This window comes from Gambusia affinis, linkage group LG06 (genome assembly GCF_019740435.1).
Source record: "Gambusia affinis linkage group LG06, SWU_Gaff_1.0, whole genome shotgun sequence".
Lineage (NCBI taxonomy): Eukaryota > Metazoa > Chordata > Actinopteri > Cyprinodontiformes > Poeciliidae > Gambusia > Gambusia affinis.
Genome location: NC_057873.1, coordinates 12,848,215 through 12,868,478, shown reverse-complemented (window position 1 = coordinate 12,868,478; position 20,264 = coordinate 12,848,215). Strand labels below are relative to the sequence as shown.

The following is a 20,264-nucleotide window of genomic DNA, read 5'->3' as shown; positions in this document are numbered from 1 at the left end:
ATAATATATATAAAACACTTTAGATTATGACAGAAAAAAACAAAACAAGATAATATGAAAATAAAAACTGTAGTCAAGACATCCATTTAAGACACCCATTAATGAGCTCCGCCTTCAGTCCCTATGATCCTCATATATGACTCCCAGAGGTTCTCAAAGTCCCGGTGTTTGCCCTTGGCGATGTATGTTAGTCTTTCCAGTCCGAGTGAATTTGCAATTTCTTTCTTCCACAATCCCAGGCATGGAGCGTCCATGCTCCTCCAGCATAATGCAATAGATCTTCTGGCTTGAAGAAGTCCGTAATCGATCAATTTAGTTTTAGTCTGTGATTGTTTAAATTCCACTGGGTATATTCCTAGAACACAGATTCTAACCTCTAATGGAACTTTAACCTTAAACAATTCAGATAAACATCTAATAACCTCCCTCCAAAACTTCTGGATTTTAAGACATTCCCACAAACAATGGAGAAGAGTTCCTTTTTCAAATGGGCAGCTGTCTAGCTTTTTCATTAGCTGTGGATGAAAGCACAGACAACGTGGATACGGCGCATTTGTCCATTTTTATTAGAGGGGTGAAGCCAGACCTGTCTGTAACAGAGGAGCTCCTGGATATAGTGGCGCTGCATGGAACCACAACCGGCCGGGACATTTTTGATGCAGTGGAGAAGTCTGTCGGTAAAAATAAATTGCCGTGGGAAAGGTTGGTGGGACTAACTACAAACGGTGCACCTGCGATGTGTGGAGGAAAAACAGGCTTGGTTGGACTAATGAAGGAAAAAATGCAAAAAAGCAACAATCAGACGCCGCTGATCACGTATCATTGCCTTATCCATCAGGAAGCGCTGTGGAAAGGTTCTGGAGCTGGATAATGTGATGACCACTGTCATGAAAACAGTCAACTTTATTCGGCGCCTGAATCACCGCCAGTTTCAGATGTTCTTGCAGGAGGTGGGTTCAGAGCATGAAGATATGCCGTACCATACAGAAGTAAGGTGGCTGAGTAGGAGCAAAGTCCTTAAACGATTTTTTGAACTTCGAGAAGAAATCGATCTTTTCATGAAAAACAAAGGAAAACCCTTGTCTGAACTGTCCGATCCGAAATGGCTGTGTGAATTTGCTATGTTATGTGACGTCACCGAGCATCTTGCTCAGCTAAATCAGAAACTACAAGGACGTAAACAAGTCATCACACAGATGTCCGACATGATCACAGCTTTCCAGCGCAAACTCGATCTATGGAAGTACCAGGTGGAACAAAACAATCTCGTCCACTTTCCTGCATGTCAGATCATCTCAGCCTCATCTCCCGGTGCTTTTTCATGTGCTCGGTTAACTACCAAACTAACTCTGTTAACAAATGAGTTTGATCGGCGCTTTTATGACTTTAAATCGCAACACTCTAGTTTTGACATCTTTGCCAATCCTTTCACCGCCGATGTCTGCAGTGCGCCCCACCGCCTTCAGATGGAGTTAATTGAGCTTCAAAGCGACAGTGGCCTGAGAGCGAAGTTCCGTGATGTTTCAATTGAGGACTTTTACCGTCTACTTCCCCCTGATTTGATGCCACAGCTTCGACTCCATGCAGCTCGTGTTTTGTCCATGTTTGGAAGCACCTATCTGTGCGAACAGATGTTTTCAATAATGAATTTAAACAAGACCAAGCACAGATCGCGCATTACTGACAACCTACACGCCGTTTTGCGGATTGCCACAGCACAAGAACTAAAACCAGACATCGACGAACTGACAAGGAGAAAACGGTGCCAGACATCCGGCCAGAAAACATTGGTAAGCACAAACAAACTGAATTAAAATAGAATTAATGTAAAACCAAAACTCAGTATACTGGAATATGAATATAGTTTATTGATTTTGCTTGTGTTTTGTTTTGTGTTTATTTACAGAACACAACTGGTGAATGAGGATATGTGTGAGTTGGTGACAGAGTGAAAAGGGATCAGCTTTGTGTTCAAGGACAGGCAACCAGTGATGTCAGTAACGCGTTAATTTGTAACGCGTTACTGACGTCGGACCACTTTTTTCAGTAACGAGTAATATAACGCGTTGCTATTTCAAATCGAGTAGTCAGACTACAGTTACTTATCAAAATTTACTTTGCGTTACTATCTTCTTTTGTTATTTAATCGTATTTCCTCTGCGCGTCTTGTCGAGTGACCGACGTCTCTATGCGACAGAAATGTAAACAATGGAGGGAGATGCGCATTTTGTTGGTGGAAAAACTGGAACTATTTAGAGTTTCTGTCGCCAAGTCCGATAATTATAAACGGCTTTGGGCTTCATTTTTTTTTAAAGTCGCTTGCAGATTTAATGAGTGGCGGGTTGCGCCTTTTTTGGCTCGTTTTTGAACGTGAAGTTGCTCATTTGGGTTTGGAAATAAGCAGAGACTCATAATAAATCCCAGAATTTGTCTGTCATTAAGGGAGTCTTACTCAGTCTCTCCTTGTCCATCATTTCCCGGATGATCCGTCCCGCTGTGTCTTTGTTAATGTCAAGTTAATATATTACCTCTGAATGACGTTGAGCTTCGCGTTGCGCTCCAGAAAACTGCAAACATCGAGACCAATTTGAACAGCGCAATAAACGTGAAAACAGCCACGAATGAACGTGTCCGTAGTTGGCAATGATTATAATGGCAATTTAACGCCATTCTAATTATTAATATTACGATAAGTGTCACAAATCTGTGCAGCCATCTGAGCTGTGGAGCTGCAGGAGGAGATCTGTGCGCTGAGCTTTGACACCAAATGCAGGGCCGTAACGCAGAACCTGAAGGTGGGGGGTGGGAGGGCTTTACAATCCTTCTTAGAGTTTCCAGACAACAGTGGACCACACAAATTACTCAGGTTTTTTATTTTTTTGTACTGTTTTTTCTACAATCTCCTCTTCAGTTCAACCTTATCAGTGGAGACACATTGTTGATGTTACCATTATAAAATAAATTACAAAAAAGTATTGGCAAAGATCAATGTTATTTTCACAGGAGGCGGAGCGTTGTTGTTAGCAGCTGCTGAAAGTAACTAAAAAGTTACTTTTAGTGTAACTTAGTTACTTTCCAAATCAAGTAGTCAATAATATAACTGAGTTACTTTTTCAAGGAGTAATCAGTAGTCCGATTAAAGTTACTTTTTCAAAGTAACTATACCAACACTGCAGGCAACATCGCCTAATTGTTTTGTTCTTATGTGAAATACATGTTCGTTGTGTAATAAATAACAGAAACGTTTTGTGAATGAAGTTGAGAGTTAACAGCAAAACTTGTTTTTATTCTTTGTCTGCTTATCTTTAAACACGGATTTAAGTATTGTAATTTTTCAACTGAGCAGTAATTTTACATCCATGCAAACTCAAATGTAATATTTAAAACTTGAATACATAAAATCAGTTACTTAACAATATGAGGTGTTGTTTAATTTATTTTTAACATTGTATTTCCATACATTTATGCTAGGGCTGACCAAGTCTAGTTTTCCAGACCTATCACTCTGCAACTTTAGATGCGTTCCTTCTCCAACTAACACACCTAGATCTTTGACTCATTCATAGGCCTCTACAGAACTGAGTTGCTGCTACTGAGGGAAGTCAACCTTTTGTATGGGGTATGTTTTAGCAGGGACGCATCTATAAATTGCAGTCTGTTGCAGTCTGGAGGACGGTATAAATAATTCCTGATATATACCGTCAATGTGGCCCGTTGAGGGTGGCCAATATGCTGAAGTGGCCCTTGGTGAAATTGAGTTTGACACCCCTGATTTAGTTAATTCAGACTTATGCTTTAATCTTCTGTCCGCTTTAAGCAGAGAGAAGAAAAAGGAAAGGTGTCACTGCTCTGTGCTTCTATCCAAAATGGTCAAGGGTGGGGGCTAATTGGACGTAATAGGAAGTGGGCTGTCTTATTGCAGTGGACTACAACTGGGTGTGAACAAGTACTGGTCTTGAATTACGTTAGATCCGTTGACCCGTGACGTGTGGTAGAGCCAGAGAGGTGGAGCGAAGGGTTGATCAAGAGAGGGAGGTGGGGTTGAGCAAGGGTAGAGAGAGAGAGAGAGAGAGGAGGGGTAACAGTGGGAGGGACAGAAATGGTGCTTTGGGAATGTTCGTGTGTGCCTATTCCTGGGAATCAGCCAGAAACGCTTTTCTTTCTCTCTTAGGTGCAAATTTAACTAAGAGCTTTAGTCCTTTTTCAACACCACTTTTTAACTGTTTTTCTTCAGCAAAAATATGTACTTTATAAACGCCTTTTATACACAGCATAAATTTACACTTAACAGCTTAAACTATTGCAGTCAAAAATAGAGAACAAATTTTTAACCTTTGAGCAGAACACAGCTTCAATTTCTTCAAAAGCTTTGTAGGCAATCACTTCATTTAATAAGTTGAAACATACACATTTCAGAATTTACTGTATATACAGAGGCATGCCGATTAAATACTTACACAGCAGACGCATACAACATACATTCCCAATTATTCAGCCATTCATCTCAGCAACATTCATCCTTTATATTTTTGCTTCCTATCTTTTATTATCGTTATACTCTTCCTCTTTTCCTCCTCCTCCCCGGGGAATATATACTTTGACTATTATAATTATTTATAAAATGTAAATATATAAAATTGTAGTTGGCTACAGATTTTAACTAGCCAGTGTCCAATTTTATGTGTGCACACAATTGATTATGTTAGGACTTCAATCATCTCAGCCAAGGCACAAAGTAACTCCAACCTCCTTCCAGAGATCTCAGACAAAGAAATTAAAGAAACAATTACTGCAGTTAACTCACATAAATAATCCTTTTAAAAACTCAGTTTCTAAACTTCAAGACGTCTCAGAATTGTTAAAGGTCTCCTATTGGAGCCATGCTCCCCTCGGTGGATTACACAGTCCAGTCGACCTTTTCCTTAGCGCTTTTACTTCAACTTAAGAGATCGCAATCTCTTCCTTTTTTCTTATACATATATCTCAGGCCACACGGAGAAATCTTCTATTTCTCTTACTTGAGAGTTCCGTCGCTTTTAATCCGAGGAAGTTTCGGAAAACTCTCTGGCCTCACTTATAGAGATCGCAATCTCTCTTTGTGGATTCAGCTGGTTAAAAGTTAAAGTCAAGTTCATGGCCTCTTGCCATATTTAACAAATCGTGCTATATTATTATTAGTCAGTTCAATGACAGTGCTTTTTCAGAAAGCTACCTTCATTGCCTGATATCTGGTAACTTATAATGGAAAAAATTTCCTGTGTTACCGTCGCCAAACCGGGCGAGAACCAGACTGATAAGTGCTTATTTTCCCGAGCTGATTGTTCAAATGTAAAAGTTAACTATGAGACTTTAAAGTTTTAGCAGCTCGATCTTTGCGCAAAGATAAGTACTCGTCTATGGCAAGCAGAAAAGAACTTCATCTCACTTTTTAGCACTTCAGACTGTAGCAGACTTTCACCGTACTGTTTTTAACAACCAAAGAGATAAAAATCTTACCTCTCTGTATGAATCTGGCTCCGTCCGCTCCAGCCTGGAGCGAGACCCTTGAACTCTTGGCTTCTTCAATTGTTCAATGGAACGTTCGGGGTCACCATTTGTGGTAGAATGAAAGGGTCTAAACACTTTATTATACTTGTAAAATAAGAAATAATACTCAGAGACGAGTCTCTTAACTGCAGGCCACGGCGGGTGGAGATTTATTACACTTTTCCACAGATCATGTTACAAATACATCGACTCAATACGAAGTTCCTAAATTCCCCAAAATCTCCCCAAAATCTCAAGGTATTCTAAGTGCAATCAGTTTTTATAGGATCTCAATTCCATTGGTGTGGTTTGGTAAGTTTTGACCAATAATATTGCTGCTGGTGTTTTGCGTATGCTTTTACATAGGTCTTCTGGCAATCTTTGAACTGAGTGTGTATGGGGTTCCTTTTTGGGAATGTTCAAACCTCTTGACCTCACATCTGCTTCATTTCAGGGTTGCCGAATAAGCCAACTCATCACAATTGTTATACTTATCTATCCAAACATCTTGCTTCCTAAGCCATATTTGGTCCAACTTTGTGCTTCGCACGTAAGCAGGGGAAAGAGCGTTCAGGTCAAATTGACCTTTAATGGCGCCAGATTTCCTCAGTAAAAAACAACTCCATAAAGTTGTTCTTACAGAACAATTCTAAACATCATTTAGTTTTGACCCAAAGCCTTCAAGAGTCTGCTGGAGATCTAAAGAGGAACTTTATTTTTCAGCATGTGAGAAAAAGCATTAGTCAAAATCAACTACGGGTGACGTTCATGAAAAGAAAATTCAAGTTTGAAGGAGCCAAAGATAGAAATAAATCTGACGGAAAGATGAAATGACTTATCACAAGAGTGACCTCTTTGCACGTTTAGAATAAATTGGCTATTAATAATGTAGCAACTTTGCACTCAATGATGAAGGCCAAAAAAATGGTTCTATAAACTATTAGTAGGGTTCTAGTTTGAATGGTATGCTTGGTTTTAGTGATAAGTGAAAAATTTAATTAATTAATCATTATACAGGTTATCTTTTTTATAAACCATGCATTTATTGGGAAATAATTATTTCCAGTCCGTTTTTCTGTGACTGATGTATTTCATATTTATTGGAGAATATGTCTATGTTATGAAGAACGCTTCTTAGGAACATATACAGTAGAGAACAGAGTGAATCCCAAACAGCTCTTCACGAACAATTCTTCACAGAAACCCTGACTACATACAGATACCACAATGTTTGGTTGGATAATGAGTTGAATACAGTTTAAAGGTTTATGTCAAAGAAGTGGTAGAAAATGGTCGACCGGTCTGAGGGCCAGAATGACTAAGAAAGGAATTTAGAGAATCATTTAAAAAACTGAAGGATGAATATTTTCTGGTCTGCTGTTATTTTCTATTACTCATTTAATTCTCACAAATATATATACACACATACATACATACATACACACACATATATATATATATATATATATATATACATATATATACATACATATATACATACATATACATATACACACACATATATATATATATATATATATATATATATACACATATATATATATACATATACATATACACACACACACATATATATATATATATATACATATACATATACACACACACATATATACATATATATAAATTGTTTCAATAAAACTGGTTAAATTGCAAATACGTTGTAGTAAACAAAAAGCATTTTTATGCTCCATGACTTCTGTCTTATGCATAGGGTTCAAATATTACAAGCCATGCTGACTGATGCATGATTAAATGTTGCAAAAAGGCAAAAACAAATCCTAGACTTGGAATAAACAGAGTGCATTTGCTTCTTGGTCATTATTAACTTCAGTCTTTTCCTTCCTCCACTCAGGTGCTTCCATAGTAGAGCTGAAGGCTGTTCATATAAAATCTCAGAGCCCCAGAGCTTCTTTCTTCATGCTGCAGTGCAACAGTTTATTTCCAGCTTCAACACACTCCGACACACATGGAGCTGAAGAAAAGATTCACTGATGTTATTTTTGCATCCAGTTTTAACATCTGTTTTATTACACACTTAAAAACAGGAGATCCATGGTGATTATGTGTGTTACCATTCTGAGCTTTAATCCATGATGCAGCCTTCATAGACAGAAGCTCCCACTCCTCCTTTGCATCCATCTTAAAACCATGAAGCCAAATCAGAGCCAGAATGGAGGCCCACACTTCACTGTTGACCTAATTAACAGAGAGACACAAAACAGGACAACGAAAAGGAGAGATGTTATACTGCTGCGTTCCTTCACTGAGGCAGCACCAGGAAGTGTCTCGCCGACTACTTGGAGCTTAGCGGTTACTAAGTATCTGTTACTGATTATGCTTCATATACTTGAGGGTTAGTTGATCAACTCCATTTTAACTCTGTTTACAGTTTTGACCCTGAAATGTGGCGTTAGTTCTGGGTGTAAATTCACTTAAGGGCCATTCTGTAAGGCTCCTTCATGTTCTCCCCAAGTACATGTGTGTTGTCTCGGCGTACTATACATTTTTTTTGGGTAAAAATATGGATGCTAGGACTGGAAGTCGGTGTTAACCTACTTTTAGTTAATCTTCCCTCTTAGCAACCTTGAATGCTAGGTTTTATTATTATTATTATTATTATTATTATTATTATTATACAAAAACTCTTTCTTATTTAATATTTACATTATAAGATATTTAGAATTATTATTTTAGATTACAACCCACCAATTCTGGTTTTGCCTTTTCCACCTCCTCTTTGGTTTTTCCCAGCACAGCAGCCAGAGCTTCATCAAGCATCCAGCTGCCAGACGCATTCTGCAGGGACACCAGCTGCAGCACAGGGTCTTTCTGGGACTGAACCCCCACAGTTAGCGAATGTGGTAGTTCAGTGGCTAACCTTGCTGAACCTATTTCACTATATTCTGTGAAGTGAAAAGAGCTTGATAAGTGGGTACCTGAGGTGAGTTTCAATAATCCGCTGCATTAATAAATACTACTTACCACTACTAAAATTTGGAGCTCTCTCTATCTTCTTACAAGAGCTCTTCTTGCCAAACCACCCTAGAATAAAAAGAAACTGAGCATTACTGAGGAATGTTGACCATCATCACGGAACAAGTAAATGTTTCTGCATGTGTAACTGAGTACTACATCATTTAACCCTCCCACATTCTAAAAAGTGGTAAAAACTACAGAGCTTTCACAAGCTCCCCGCCTTCAAAATGTTTTTTGTTTGTGGTTTTGGGAACTGATGGTTTGACGGGACAACCCCGGTTCACTCTTGTCCAAGAGTCACACTTACACTGTTGGAGGGTTAATATATGGAGGCGTCTTTTCTGAACATTATTGCCAGCCATATAATCATGACAATCTGACAGCAAAATTACTCTTTCACAACAACAATATACAGAAGTTCTACAAACAGATTATCATTAATGAAGCTTTTAATTTTTCTTGAAATTAGTCACATCTTTCACAGGATATTTGCCATATTCTTTGAAGGTTGGTGTATTCATGAATTTACTCCATAAACTTATCATTCATTAAGGAATAGTATTTTCACTCAACTCTCTGCTAATGAAATTCTGAAAATAAAACTTGAAATTTGACTGACATTCATTCAGAAACACTAAAGACAGCCAACAATCAGAAAATCCTTTAATTAACAAATTTTTTGTTGTTGTTGATTAAAATTTTAACCGCTGCAGTTTTATTCATCAGTAGTTTCAGGGCTTGTTTTGCTTAGCAATGTCTGTCAGATGCTGGAGCCCAGAGTGACTAAAAGGACATTTCTGACTCAGTGTTTGAAAAAATAACTTGTTCATTGTTTTACTTACCAGAGAATATTCCACCTTTTTTCTTCTTTGAAGCTAAGTTGAACGACTTAGCTGCACTTCCTAAAAACACATCAGAATGACTGTAATTTTTTTCTGTTTTTTGCTTCACTTACAAAGTTTTGCATAATCTAAACAAGACATAGGCTCCATTCCAAAAGTACAGAGAAAAAAAAATAAATTAATGTTTAACATATAAAATGCAAATCTTCTGAAATCTATTTTGATGAAGATCTTACAGTGAAAATTAAACCCCAATAAGGCTGATAAGCCGCCATTGAGCTTCTTCTCTGCTTGCGCCTCGTTTTGTTTTAGTGAACTAATTTACCAAAAACACATATTTCTGTAAAACTATGGTTTTACATACAGTGATTTGCAAAAGTATTCATACCCTTCCAACTTCACAGTTGTGTTCAATTTTCACATTAAATTCCAATAAATATATTTCTGTTTGTGGTTGTAATGTGACAAAATATGGACAAGTTTTTGGGGTCTGAGTATATCTGCAAGCAACCATATCAGACAGAGAGGATTTTACTGACATTTAACTAATCAGGAAATTAGAGTTGCTGAGATTTTAATGTTAGGCCCAAAATTCTTTTAAATTAAAAAGATTAAGTGAATAAAATTAAGCAAAATTTATTTCAAACAAATAGAAAATTCTAGTTTGAGAAAACCTCATCATTGCTTCATCCTTAAAATATTATTCTTCATTGCGGTTTAACTCCAGAGACAATGTGATTTATTTTCAACAGATAAAATGTAAATCTTCGTAAATCTACATTGGTGGGTCTTCTCTCACAAGCATAGAGACGCACTAACTGAAATTACGGAGATAAATTTACGTCACAGAAACATCAATTTGAAGGAAAAAAATAAATAATTTTTTGACAATGAGTTTTTTTGGTTGCATTGAAATAGATGTATTTCGCAAAACTCCAATGGAAATACTTTTTTTGCGTCACATGAGTCACACAACAGGTGGCTGTTATTACTGGCGGTAAAGAAAAGAAAAGAAGACAGGAAGCAGTAGGAGAACAATAATCTGTTATTGAGGGTTTTTCAGATAATGTACTTAATTTTGTAGTTCTTTTACTTACCTTCATATGTTGGAGATTGATCAAACCCAGCTGTCACAAAAACAGAAAAGGGAAAAAAGACAGGGTAAAACCTACATTGAATGAGCTCTTCCAAAATATTTCAAAGTAAAAATTAAACCATAATAAAATAAAACTATTCATCATTTACAGGCAAGAACATACCATCACCATCCATATAATTAATAACACAAGATACTGAAATATCTCGTGTTATTTCAGAGTACTCTCAACAAATTATTGTGATTGTTTCTTTATTGTAATTTTACTTTGTTTTTGAAGGATTTACTTACAAGATCTTAGTGGAGCTGAATAAGACATATCCATCACTAAAACAGAAAAGGAGTAAAAAGAAACAACAGGTGATATTAAATTAATAAAAACTGCCAAACTGGACAAAAAATATTCTTCATCATCATCATTTATATGAACAATACACAGTGTCACTAAAATCTGTTTTATTTAAATAAATTCACCTCCTCAATGCTGAGGCCTTATAGGGCCAGGCATCAGAATGAAGTCGCAGATACACCCAGGATAAACTCAGGTATACAGCCATTCTACAAATTACCCAGTTGCTTTTTATAAATTATTTCATATGAATGTATTGTTTACTTCATTTTTTTCCATAGCAGGAGAAGTTGTGTCAAAAAAACGCAACATACTCAATTTAAAATGTTGGACCAGATATGTCTGCAAACCTTCCAAAGAGTTCACACAGTTAAAATTAAACCAAAATAACATTAAAACAATTTATTCAATTTATTTATTCTATTGGCAACAGCATACTATAACTATCCATTTAAGTGGACACTGGAGGGCTACTATGCTGTATTCCTGAAATATCTTATCCTAGTTCAGAATACTTTCAACAAGTTTTTTAAGTGCTTTACTCACAGGCGCAAATCCGATACATCTCTGAAACAGAAAACAGAGAAACCAAGACAGACCAAAGGAGTTAATCTTATTAGTAACTTCCAGCTTCATAAAATGCATATGCTTGTTTAAATTAAATAGCTAATTCAATTTAACCAAGCAGATATTGTTTTTGTATTATTATTATTATTATTATTATTATTATTATTATTATTATTATGTGATTTAAAAGAAAAAAAAATAATAACTCACCTGTCGGGATATTTCTGCGCACCATCGGTCCTTGAACTGCCTCGCCGCTGTCTTTGTTGACAGCAATGAAGGCAGTGAAACAACTGCTCACTCCTGATTGGACACTGATCTCCACCACCTTCTTCTTCATTTCTTCATCCTGGTTTATTTTTTGTGTCCTCTCCTCTGACTCCATAGAGCGAATCACAGTGCAAGCAGCCAGCCTGTGGACTGTTAATCTGCAGACAGGAAGGAGAAAGATCTAAAGATGGAGATCAAATGTTTTTGTGAACACAAAGTGCCTCTCCTTTCTCAGTTTTCAACCTTTTTCTCCCATCGTGCTGCTCTATTTTATCTTATGTCCGACTCCCAGAGGTATAAAAAACCCCAAAAAACTACTTTTTCATTAATTCAGGAAAAGGTCAGTCTTTTTACCTGTTTGCTATTCATCAATAATTCAATAAGACACATTTATGGCAGCAGGAAGATTGTTTTCACATTTCTGAAAAGTAAATCAAATCCAATTTCTGTTGTAATATCACTAATCTGACCATTTCTGTATTTTAAATGTGTGTACTGAGGTAAACTCAAGACATTCTTTCGCTTTGCTTTCAGACCCAAGACAACCTAAAATGTCCACAACTTTCCACAAATCAAAAAAAAACAAACTGTTTTTATAACAAGGGAAATTAGAAATAACCTGTTTATTATTTCACATCAGGAGCTGCAAAAATAGCAGCAGAGTTGTTAGTAATTTCATGTTGCAACAAGAAGGTTGTGAATTTTAATCCTGTCCAGAGTTTCTGCATTGAGTTTGCCTTTTCTCTCTGTGAATGCTTGAGATTTTTCCTGGAATTCCTTTTTCATATCATAGGCCAAAAGTCTACATTTTAGATTGACTGGTGTTTCTAAATTACCTATGAGTGCGTCTCTGTCTTGCTGCGGAATGGCGTACAGACTTGTCCATATGGACTCTGCCTCTTAAGAACCAGTTATATCACAACTATGACTGGATGATTATTTTATATTTTAGTGTTGGGGATCCATGAAATTGTTGAAATACTAAGTCATTTCAACAAGACTATGATACGTCTTCTCAATATTGTCAAAGGCGTTTACCCAGAGTCCTCTGCAGGTTTGAGATTGAAGTGCAGCTGGTTCTGAGAGGAATGACCTGCCAGGCTGTACTTTACTGTCACACTGCCATCTGCTGCCTCTGAACTCTGAGGAATAAAAAATTATAAAAACAGAAAAAAATATAACAATATGTCATACTAAATGCTTTGATACAGAAAACATAAACTGAGATTATGGTGGCCCTACCGGTCCTGTAAGCTGGGCATAAATCAGTGACCTTTGACCCTGAAATATTGCTGTAATGGGTGGAGAGAGAACGGTGGCGGACACTCCCTTTGGTAAATCCCAAGAGACAGAAATGTCCGCCACAGACGGCTGCAGTGCAAACTTGAGTGACTGCATCACCTGTGATTCAAACATTAGTTGTGAAATTATTTACTTTTACTATCATCACATTCTGATGAGTTGGTGAATTTTTCTTTTTTCAGAAATTTTGTTTTTACCTTTGGTTGCATCCTGTCAGCCCCAGTGATGAATTGAGCGTGACCTCCGCCCTCTTTGGCCATCCCGTTGATGAGAGCAGAGCTGGCTCCTTCTCCAATCCCAAAAGAGAAACACCTAAAGTACAAGAGTTTGATTTCTAACTCACAATGACATCAGAACATGAACCAGACTGGGAATCTGTGTTTATGGTTCCACCTGTGGGAGCCTGCATTCTTCTTAACAAGATCAGTAACTTCTTTGGTGTTTCCAACCTCTCCGTCAGTGAAGACAAACAACTGAGGGAGGATAAATCACCAAAAGTGTCAGACTTAAACAAGAGCTGAAAATCTTGTGGATAATCTGTTTGAGAGTCGTGTATCTCTGTTATTTTAGTAACACAACACAAGTTGTATAAACATGGATGAAGAGCACCATAGGTGACAAATAACTCAAATGAATAAAACCAGTTTGTTGAACATTTTGCAAAGGGGTGGAGCACCAGCTGTTATTCTGAACAACCACAGTGTTTATGCAAAATTAAAATGATAAAACAGGTTTGGTGCAATAAAAGTGTGTATATCTGACCTGTCGAGGATGTTTGAGAATGCAGGCTTGGCTGTAAATGTGTTCGAGAGGCTGAAGAATCTCTGTTCCTCCAAGATTAGACTGCATCTTTTCGACCTTTTCTAGAGCCTCCTTCATGGTCTTCTCATTGTACTCCACACTCTTACTGCCAAATAAAGTTGTGAATATGTCAAATAACATCATGATCAATATCAAAAGCCACAAAACATGCCGTAATCTATTAAAACGATCACCAAGTTGCAGTTTTACATGAAATCAGTAAAAGAAAAAAGAAATAAGAAAAAGAAACTTATTAAAAGGTGTTGAGGATTGGGAGTTAGATGTCACTCACGGGAAGATGTGCTCAAAGGAGGAACCAAAACTGTAAATGTTGAAGTAGCAGCCCATTGGTAAACTCTTCAACAGGAGCAGCAGAGTGTCCTAAAGAAAGACAGGAAGTAAAGAACACACTTACAGAGAGCAGTAAACATGCATTGACAAATTATATAAAGATGTAGTTCAATTTAATTCATTTATTTCATAAAAATTTAAGACTTTCTGAACAGCTACCATCTAATCCAGAGTTGACAAATCTACTCAATTTGACTTTGGTCATGTTATGACAACTCCAACTTAAATATATCAGTTATGTCATTTTACAATGCTTTTAATTGCTGTCAGGTGAGCACTGAGTGGTTATTTACCTAAAAGTATTTAATCAAAATGTCCTCAAGACTGAATGGCACCTCTGGTAAAAATTATAAACTGATGTAACAAAAATCAAAATACGACACATGCGCTCATTTCTCTTAGTCACTGACGAAATGGAAAAGACATGAGAACATTATATTTAAACAAAGTAGATCTGTGGTCTTCATAATTCAGGAAATGACCACAAAAAAATCCCCACCCACCTGAACATGTCAACGTGTGAATCACACCAGAAAAGTCCAGTGGTTCTCTTGTTTGTTCCAGACCAAAAGTAGATTTTCCTTTTTTTTTTTGCTTTCCCATTGTGATTTTTTGCAAGTGCACAAATTTCTAAATAATGTCCAATAGTGTTGTGCTTTTGGTTAAACCACAAATTCAATGACTGGATATGCTCTATGTGACCCACAACATGCTGACAGTAACACTGCTAAGAATCCCAGTAACAGCTTCCTGTACTTGGTTCAACTTGAGCCAGGTCTGTATTTTTTTGTATTTTCTCAGTCTTACTACCAACAAGACACAAAACGTTGTGGTCCACTTTCAGCATGACAAATTTTGCCAAGCTAAAGCGTGCAGTGTGGCTTGTAAAACCAGATTTGTGACTTGCATCAGTAGTTTCATATTGTTAACTTGTGTCTGTATTAAGGAAAAAGCATTTTCTAAAATATCTTTTTGGAGATGTGGATACAGGTCTTTTTTGAATTAGTTTTGCCCTAAATATAAAGGACTGAGTGGAGCAAAAGTATTAGAGCATGACTTTTACATTTTCTTACTTGTAGAATAGAATCTGTGACCCGTAGAGAAGAATCTTTGAAGGTGTAACAGATATTACTAGTCATCAACTCTAAACAATCTTCTAAAATAATTTGAACTATCCCATTAAAACTTGGATAAATACCCGTGCACTGCTAATGCGAGTTTCTTGCGGTGCGCTGTTGTTCATGCGGTCGCCCATACTTCCTGATCGATCCATCAAGAACACAAACTCTCCACAGGCGGCGAGTGATGACATCACTGATTGGGGGAACTCAGGGTAAAGGCTAACCATCACCACTGGGTCACCCATCAGAGAGCCTGGGACATGTTGGAGACGGAACAAAACCCAAAAACAAACATGAACCTCTTGATACTCTAACATTTAATAATCAGTAACACCTTAAGTAATCCGTTCTCACCAGGTTTGGCAGAGGCCTGTCCTGCCTCCACCACAGCAGAGGGCTGGTGGGTGTCTTTGTAATAAATCAGTAGCTCAATGTCTCTGTCAAACTTGTGTCCTCCACCCAATTTGACCTATAATTCAAAAACAAAAATAAGAAAACTAAAGTGATTTATCTTGTTCATAATAACTACATCCAGCAGTGAAACCAGGTCTCTACCCACCGTGGCCTGAGTTTGATCAGCGTTGATATACTGAAGAGGCTCCAGAGAGCAACTGGACTCTATTTTAGAGACTGGACGAGGAGAGGACACTCTGGCAGAGAAGGACAGACTGTAGGGCACCAGAGAGGCTGGTACTGAGGTCACCTGGACACTGGGACCTTCACTACCTGGAAACAACATGAGAGAAAACTGGGAGTCATTTAGTTTGTAATTAAAATGTAAATCAGTGCATCCATCCATCCATTGGCTGGTTTTCCTACCCTGAGGTTGGTATCGAGGGTTGAGCACAGCAGGCAGACAGAACCTCAGCCCATCATCAGCCTGCACAGCCAGCTCAGTGACGTACTCCAGCCTGATGGAGGCGCTCTCTCCTGGAGGCAGCCTGCCCACTTTCAGAGAGAAAATATCTGGACTCTCATCACTCTCCTCCAACAGGAAGGCCTGCTGACCGGAGCTCAGGGCATCATCATACTCCTCCTGAGCCTGCAGTCCACATGAAGCATGTCAGCAATGTTCACTTTTCTGTGTTTTAGCTTCTTTATAGAGAAGACATCTTTGTTCCAGCTCACCTGCTGTTTCTCCTTCACCTCAGCTACAATGTGTGTTTTTCCAATCTGAGCACTGAAATGACACACAGCAGCATCTCCAGGCAGAGGGAAGACAAACACAGCCTCTAGAGGTTTGTCCTCCTTGTTCTCATAGTTCAGAGTGGAGACCAGAGTAGCTACATGGTCCTTCACCTCCAGTTGAGCATCAATGCCCTTCAGAGGAACTAAATCAGCAAAAGAAAGACATGAGGAAACCATAAAAAATGTTTAAACATGTCTCAAACTGTTCATTGTTCCTTCTATGCTGAATTATGACAAATTCTGAGAAGAACCCAATAAATCAATTAGATTAAATAGGAGACATGACTGAGGAACAGGCATACATAAAATCTGTTATTATAGGCTGTTTACTAACGGCTGGGTACCTGGTTCCTTGTTGTCAGTGACCAAACCACAGCAGTTCACCATTGTACCTGTGAGAGAAGAACAGTGACGTGCGGTCAGGGGAGGCAGTGCCTCAACAGCCATCATGGAAAGAAAGAAAATATATAATCATAAAGTAATTTAAATTGTTATATTCATCCGGTGGTTTGTACTAAAAAATATTTATTTTTCATGTAGCTTCGCCAATTTCGATTTTTATTTGTTCAAAATCGCTGAATTTTCTTATTTTCCCATTCAAATGCTTGGAAGCGATGCCGGTGAGGCAGCAGCGAGCTCTGCCTCACCTTGGATTGCGCAACCCCTGGCTCTGCGCTGGCTGCTAAGCGGAGAGAGCATGTTGCTGTACGGCGTCAATAAAATGGTTTAAACTAATTTAATATGTGAACTTATTTCCAACAATTTAGCTTATGTATATAATGTACAGTGCTTTTTGTCACCAACTGTGTTTGTGTAACGTGTTTCGTGTAATGAGCGATTATAAACGGCAGAGAACAGGTTCGAGGTGAGGCAGGCAGTTCTCTTGCCTCATGGCAGGGGGCGCTCAAGATCCCAGACGTTCGTCTTGTTCACTCCTCAACTACCGAGTAAGTGACAGCGAGCTAGGCTAAACGATTCGGGAAGCAAGTCAAGTGCAGCGATAGATTATAATAGAGATAGTGATTTTTTTCCTCTCGCTTATCCCGACTTTCGAGATGGATTATTTTATTTTGTTTTGTTTTTTAAGGAAATGTGTGTTTTGTGAGCTACAGTTTGTATGTGTAAGGATGCAGAAGTGAAACATAACCTGTAAACTGCTGTCAATCTATGCATCTATTTGCAAATCTGATTCTGATGACGTCAGTGCCTCACCAGCTATGAACCTCACCGCACGTCACTGGAGAAGAAGGAAGAGGCGTGTAATGCTGGGAACAGTAGGAGAACGTTTCTGGGAAATGGCCGCTTGTCATTTTATAAACAAGTACAACAAATGCGTGTTTTATCCTTCTAATAGTTAGGAAAACATCGCTGTAAATAAAAATAATAACTAAAAAAAAATTGCTCTGTTGATGCATTTTGATGTGCTTCTCTCCTGAGCTATTTCTCCATCACAAGATACAAACTTCCCATCACTCACAGATTTAAACTTCCACTTGCTTAGGATTTGATCCTGTCTGCTTGTGCAGTGAAGGAAAAGCAGACCGCGAAGTATGTAGTAGTTTTTTGTGATCGGCAACAAAACACAGTGATCGGTGATCACCAATCAGACACTTTTTCACGGAAATCGGCTGATTATGATAAGTGGCCGATCGATCGGCACACCTCTACTATTTTAATCTCCATGTGGACAAAGTGAAACGGTTATTTTCAAGCAGGTTTTAGAACAAGGTATTTGTGAATTCGTTCTGATGAGGATGTGACCATGTGACCCGAGTTCTTGTCAGACTGTCACGTTTGACAAGAACTGTGGCCCACCACATCTTCAGGATGTGGTCTTTTTCTACCACATCTTGAAGTACCTGGCCCACCCATGGTACTTTATCATTTTTATCATGATACTGTTTAAAAAATACTAAAATTGTACAAAAATCTATTCTGTAAATAATTTAAAAATCCTTTGAAAATTTGTAAAGGATGAAGAAAATACTTTTTAAATCATGCCAAACAGGAAATAAAATATATTTGAACAGATTTAATGTAATTTTTAAGACATTTTTAAAGCAGTAATTGAGTCCGGACAGTCGCAAGACCAAAAAATGGCCAAGAAAAACAGCTTTTGAAAGGTTAAAGGAGGTGTATATGTGGAAGATATACTACATATCTGTGGTGTCTTTTTATGAACTTAAACCTTTTTTAACTGTAAAAAGTGGAGCTGGACAAAAAATAAAAATAAAAAAATGGGCCTAACGGTTTTGACCCAGCTTCCTTAGATCTGATCAATCACAGCGTTAAACGCGTCAGAACAGCAGAAACAAATGAAGAGAGGAGAGGAAAACTTACGAGTAAGAATAGTTGCTGATAACAGACAGATATGTTTTAGGTTTACCACAGACCTTCTGTTGACGAAGCTTCGTCCGCTGTTGTCTTTCTGAAATTTCGTTCAAGGTACAGCAGAAAATGTGAACACGGACGTGCTAGGCGCGTTCGGGTTCAGTATGAGAAAGATCTGAATGGGTGGAGCCAGGGCCGGCCCATGGCATAAGAAAACTAAGCAGCAGCTTAGGGCCCGAAGGCCACTTAGGGAGCTGATTTTTTTTTGTAATAATTTCTGTCAATATAATATCAAAAACACACAATTTCACTATGAAGTGATTTGTTTATACAATGATATATATTTGATAATGTATGTAGAAATTATTATTTTATTGATAAAAATAAATAAACAAATAAAAAAATTGCTCCTGGGTTCTGAGGTGTTTTTGGCTTCAAAACGCTGTGTTTGATAACATTTGATAACAATAATTAAAACTTCTCAATGTTTGACATTGTCTAGCAAAATGTTTTTATGCCAGCTGCTACACTGATGAGCTGTTCTGTGCTGTTGGGGATATGTTGTTTGCTGCTGAGCATAATCATTTTGTGGCTAAAACAAGCATTATTTTTACATCAACTTCTAAGTTATGTGAAACTTCTGTTAAAATCATTTGAAGATTCAAAATCAGTACCAGTACCAATCCACATTCTCAGGGAGAAAGACTCACCTGGTATAAATTACATTTTTAGCTATTGGAGTAACGCTTAAGAGAAATTTATTTAATCAAAGAATGTCATGAATATGTTTAGGGCTGCACCAATTGCAGTTTTCTGGCCAAATCCTGGTTACCAATTGTTAAAAAGCCTGACCTGCCGATTTTGATTTTGGCTGATATACTTTTTTTTTTTGCCTGAAATGTCGCTAAATATAGCAAAAAAGTCTGTGAGTTGGCAACAGTGGCGTGAATATTGTTAAAGGCAAATGTGCAATCATGACCTGGTGGGCCGATCTGTCAGTCACATCTCTCACTGCAGAGCAGAAGAGGACAGAGTCTAATTGAGATTAAGAGATTAAATTAAAAACAAAAGTCTTGGACTTTTTGGTTTCAGAAGGATTTTCTTTCATCACTGAAAGACTAGTAATCTCATTCTTAATGACAGACCCTCCTGAGGAATCAGATGAAAGGATTTGCCAAACCAAAGAAATTGCTTAACGAAAGACAAAGAGGTAAGGAACAAACACAAGGGACTTCCACATCCAGCTTCCACACACTTGACATTTAGAAGGAAATAGGGAAAGATAAACCAAACCCAGGGGACCCCGGGCCTCACCTGCACCCAGAACATTTACATAAGCGCACTACACAGCCAGAACCGAACCTGATCCACTGCTCACAGGAACCTTCCTCCTCCATCGAACCGGAAAACTGGAAACCATTCTCAGACCCTCACTCAAACCATTAACGGCAGCTCCTAAAGCGTTGTTTACCATTCACAACCACCAGGGGGACAAGTTTGTTCACTGGCACCTCACTACC

The 20,264-nt window shown here is 37.9% G+C and overlaps 1 protein-coding gene across 4 annotated transcripts; it reads right to left on the bottom strand.

The window, feature by feature from the left end:
* Nucleotides 1-6,596: 6,596 nt before the first annotated feature.
* Nucleotides 6,597-20,179, bottom strand: LOC122832308 (von Willebrand factor A domain-containing protein 5A-like). Of its 4 annotated transcripts, none has more exons than XM_044118924.1 (22): nt 20,107-20,179; nt 16,758-16,805; nt 16,354-16,556; nt 16,045-16,267; nt 15,785-15,951; nt 15,580-15,694; nt 15,303-15,478; nt 14,046-14,134; nt 13,715-13,859; nt 13,346-13,425; nt 13,150-13,264; nt 12,893-13,051; nt 12,689-12,792; nt 11,591-11,808; nt 11,360-11,380; nt 10,756-10,791; nt 10,466-10,495; nt 9,369-9,428; nt 8,533-8,592; nt 8,257-8,453; nt 7,623-7,746; nt 6,597-7,522 (listed from the first exon to the last, which is right to left on the bottom strand). In XM_044118924.1, exons 1-22 carry the CDS (start codon nt 20,162-20,164, stop codon nt 7,443-7,445), a joined length of 2,508 nt encoding a protein of 835 aa, XP_043974859.1. In that variant the 5' UTR covers nt 20,165-20,179; the 3' UTR covers nt 6,597-7,442. The 4 variants fall into 4 exon arrangements, with proteins under 4 accessions (XP_043974859.1, XP_043974862.1, XP_043974860.1 ...); XM_044118927.1 differs by lacking the exon at nt 20,107-20,179 and adding an exon at nt 20,059-20,077; XM_044118925.1 differs by lacking the exon at nt 20,107-20,179 and adding an exon at nt 18,807-18,946.
* Nucleotides 20,180-20,264: the final 85 nt, after the last annotated feature.

Bases quoted from the DNA above. Each gene is read 5' to 3' on its own strand.
- LOC122832308 (XM_044118924.1), bottom strand. From the start codon at position 20,164: ATGGTTTCCAGTTTTCCGGTTCGATGGAGGAGGAAGGTTCCTGTGAGC. The intron at 16,557-16,757 runs GTACCCAGCCGT...TTGCTGATTTAG, and splicing joins CACTGACAACAAGGAACCAG to TTCCTCTGAAGGGCATTGAT. The intron at 13,052-13,149 runs GTAAAAACAAAA...TTTGAATCACAG, and splicing joins CTGACAGGATGCAACCAAAG to GTGATGCAGTCACTCAAGTT.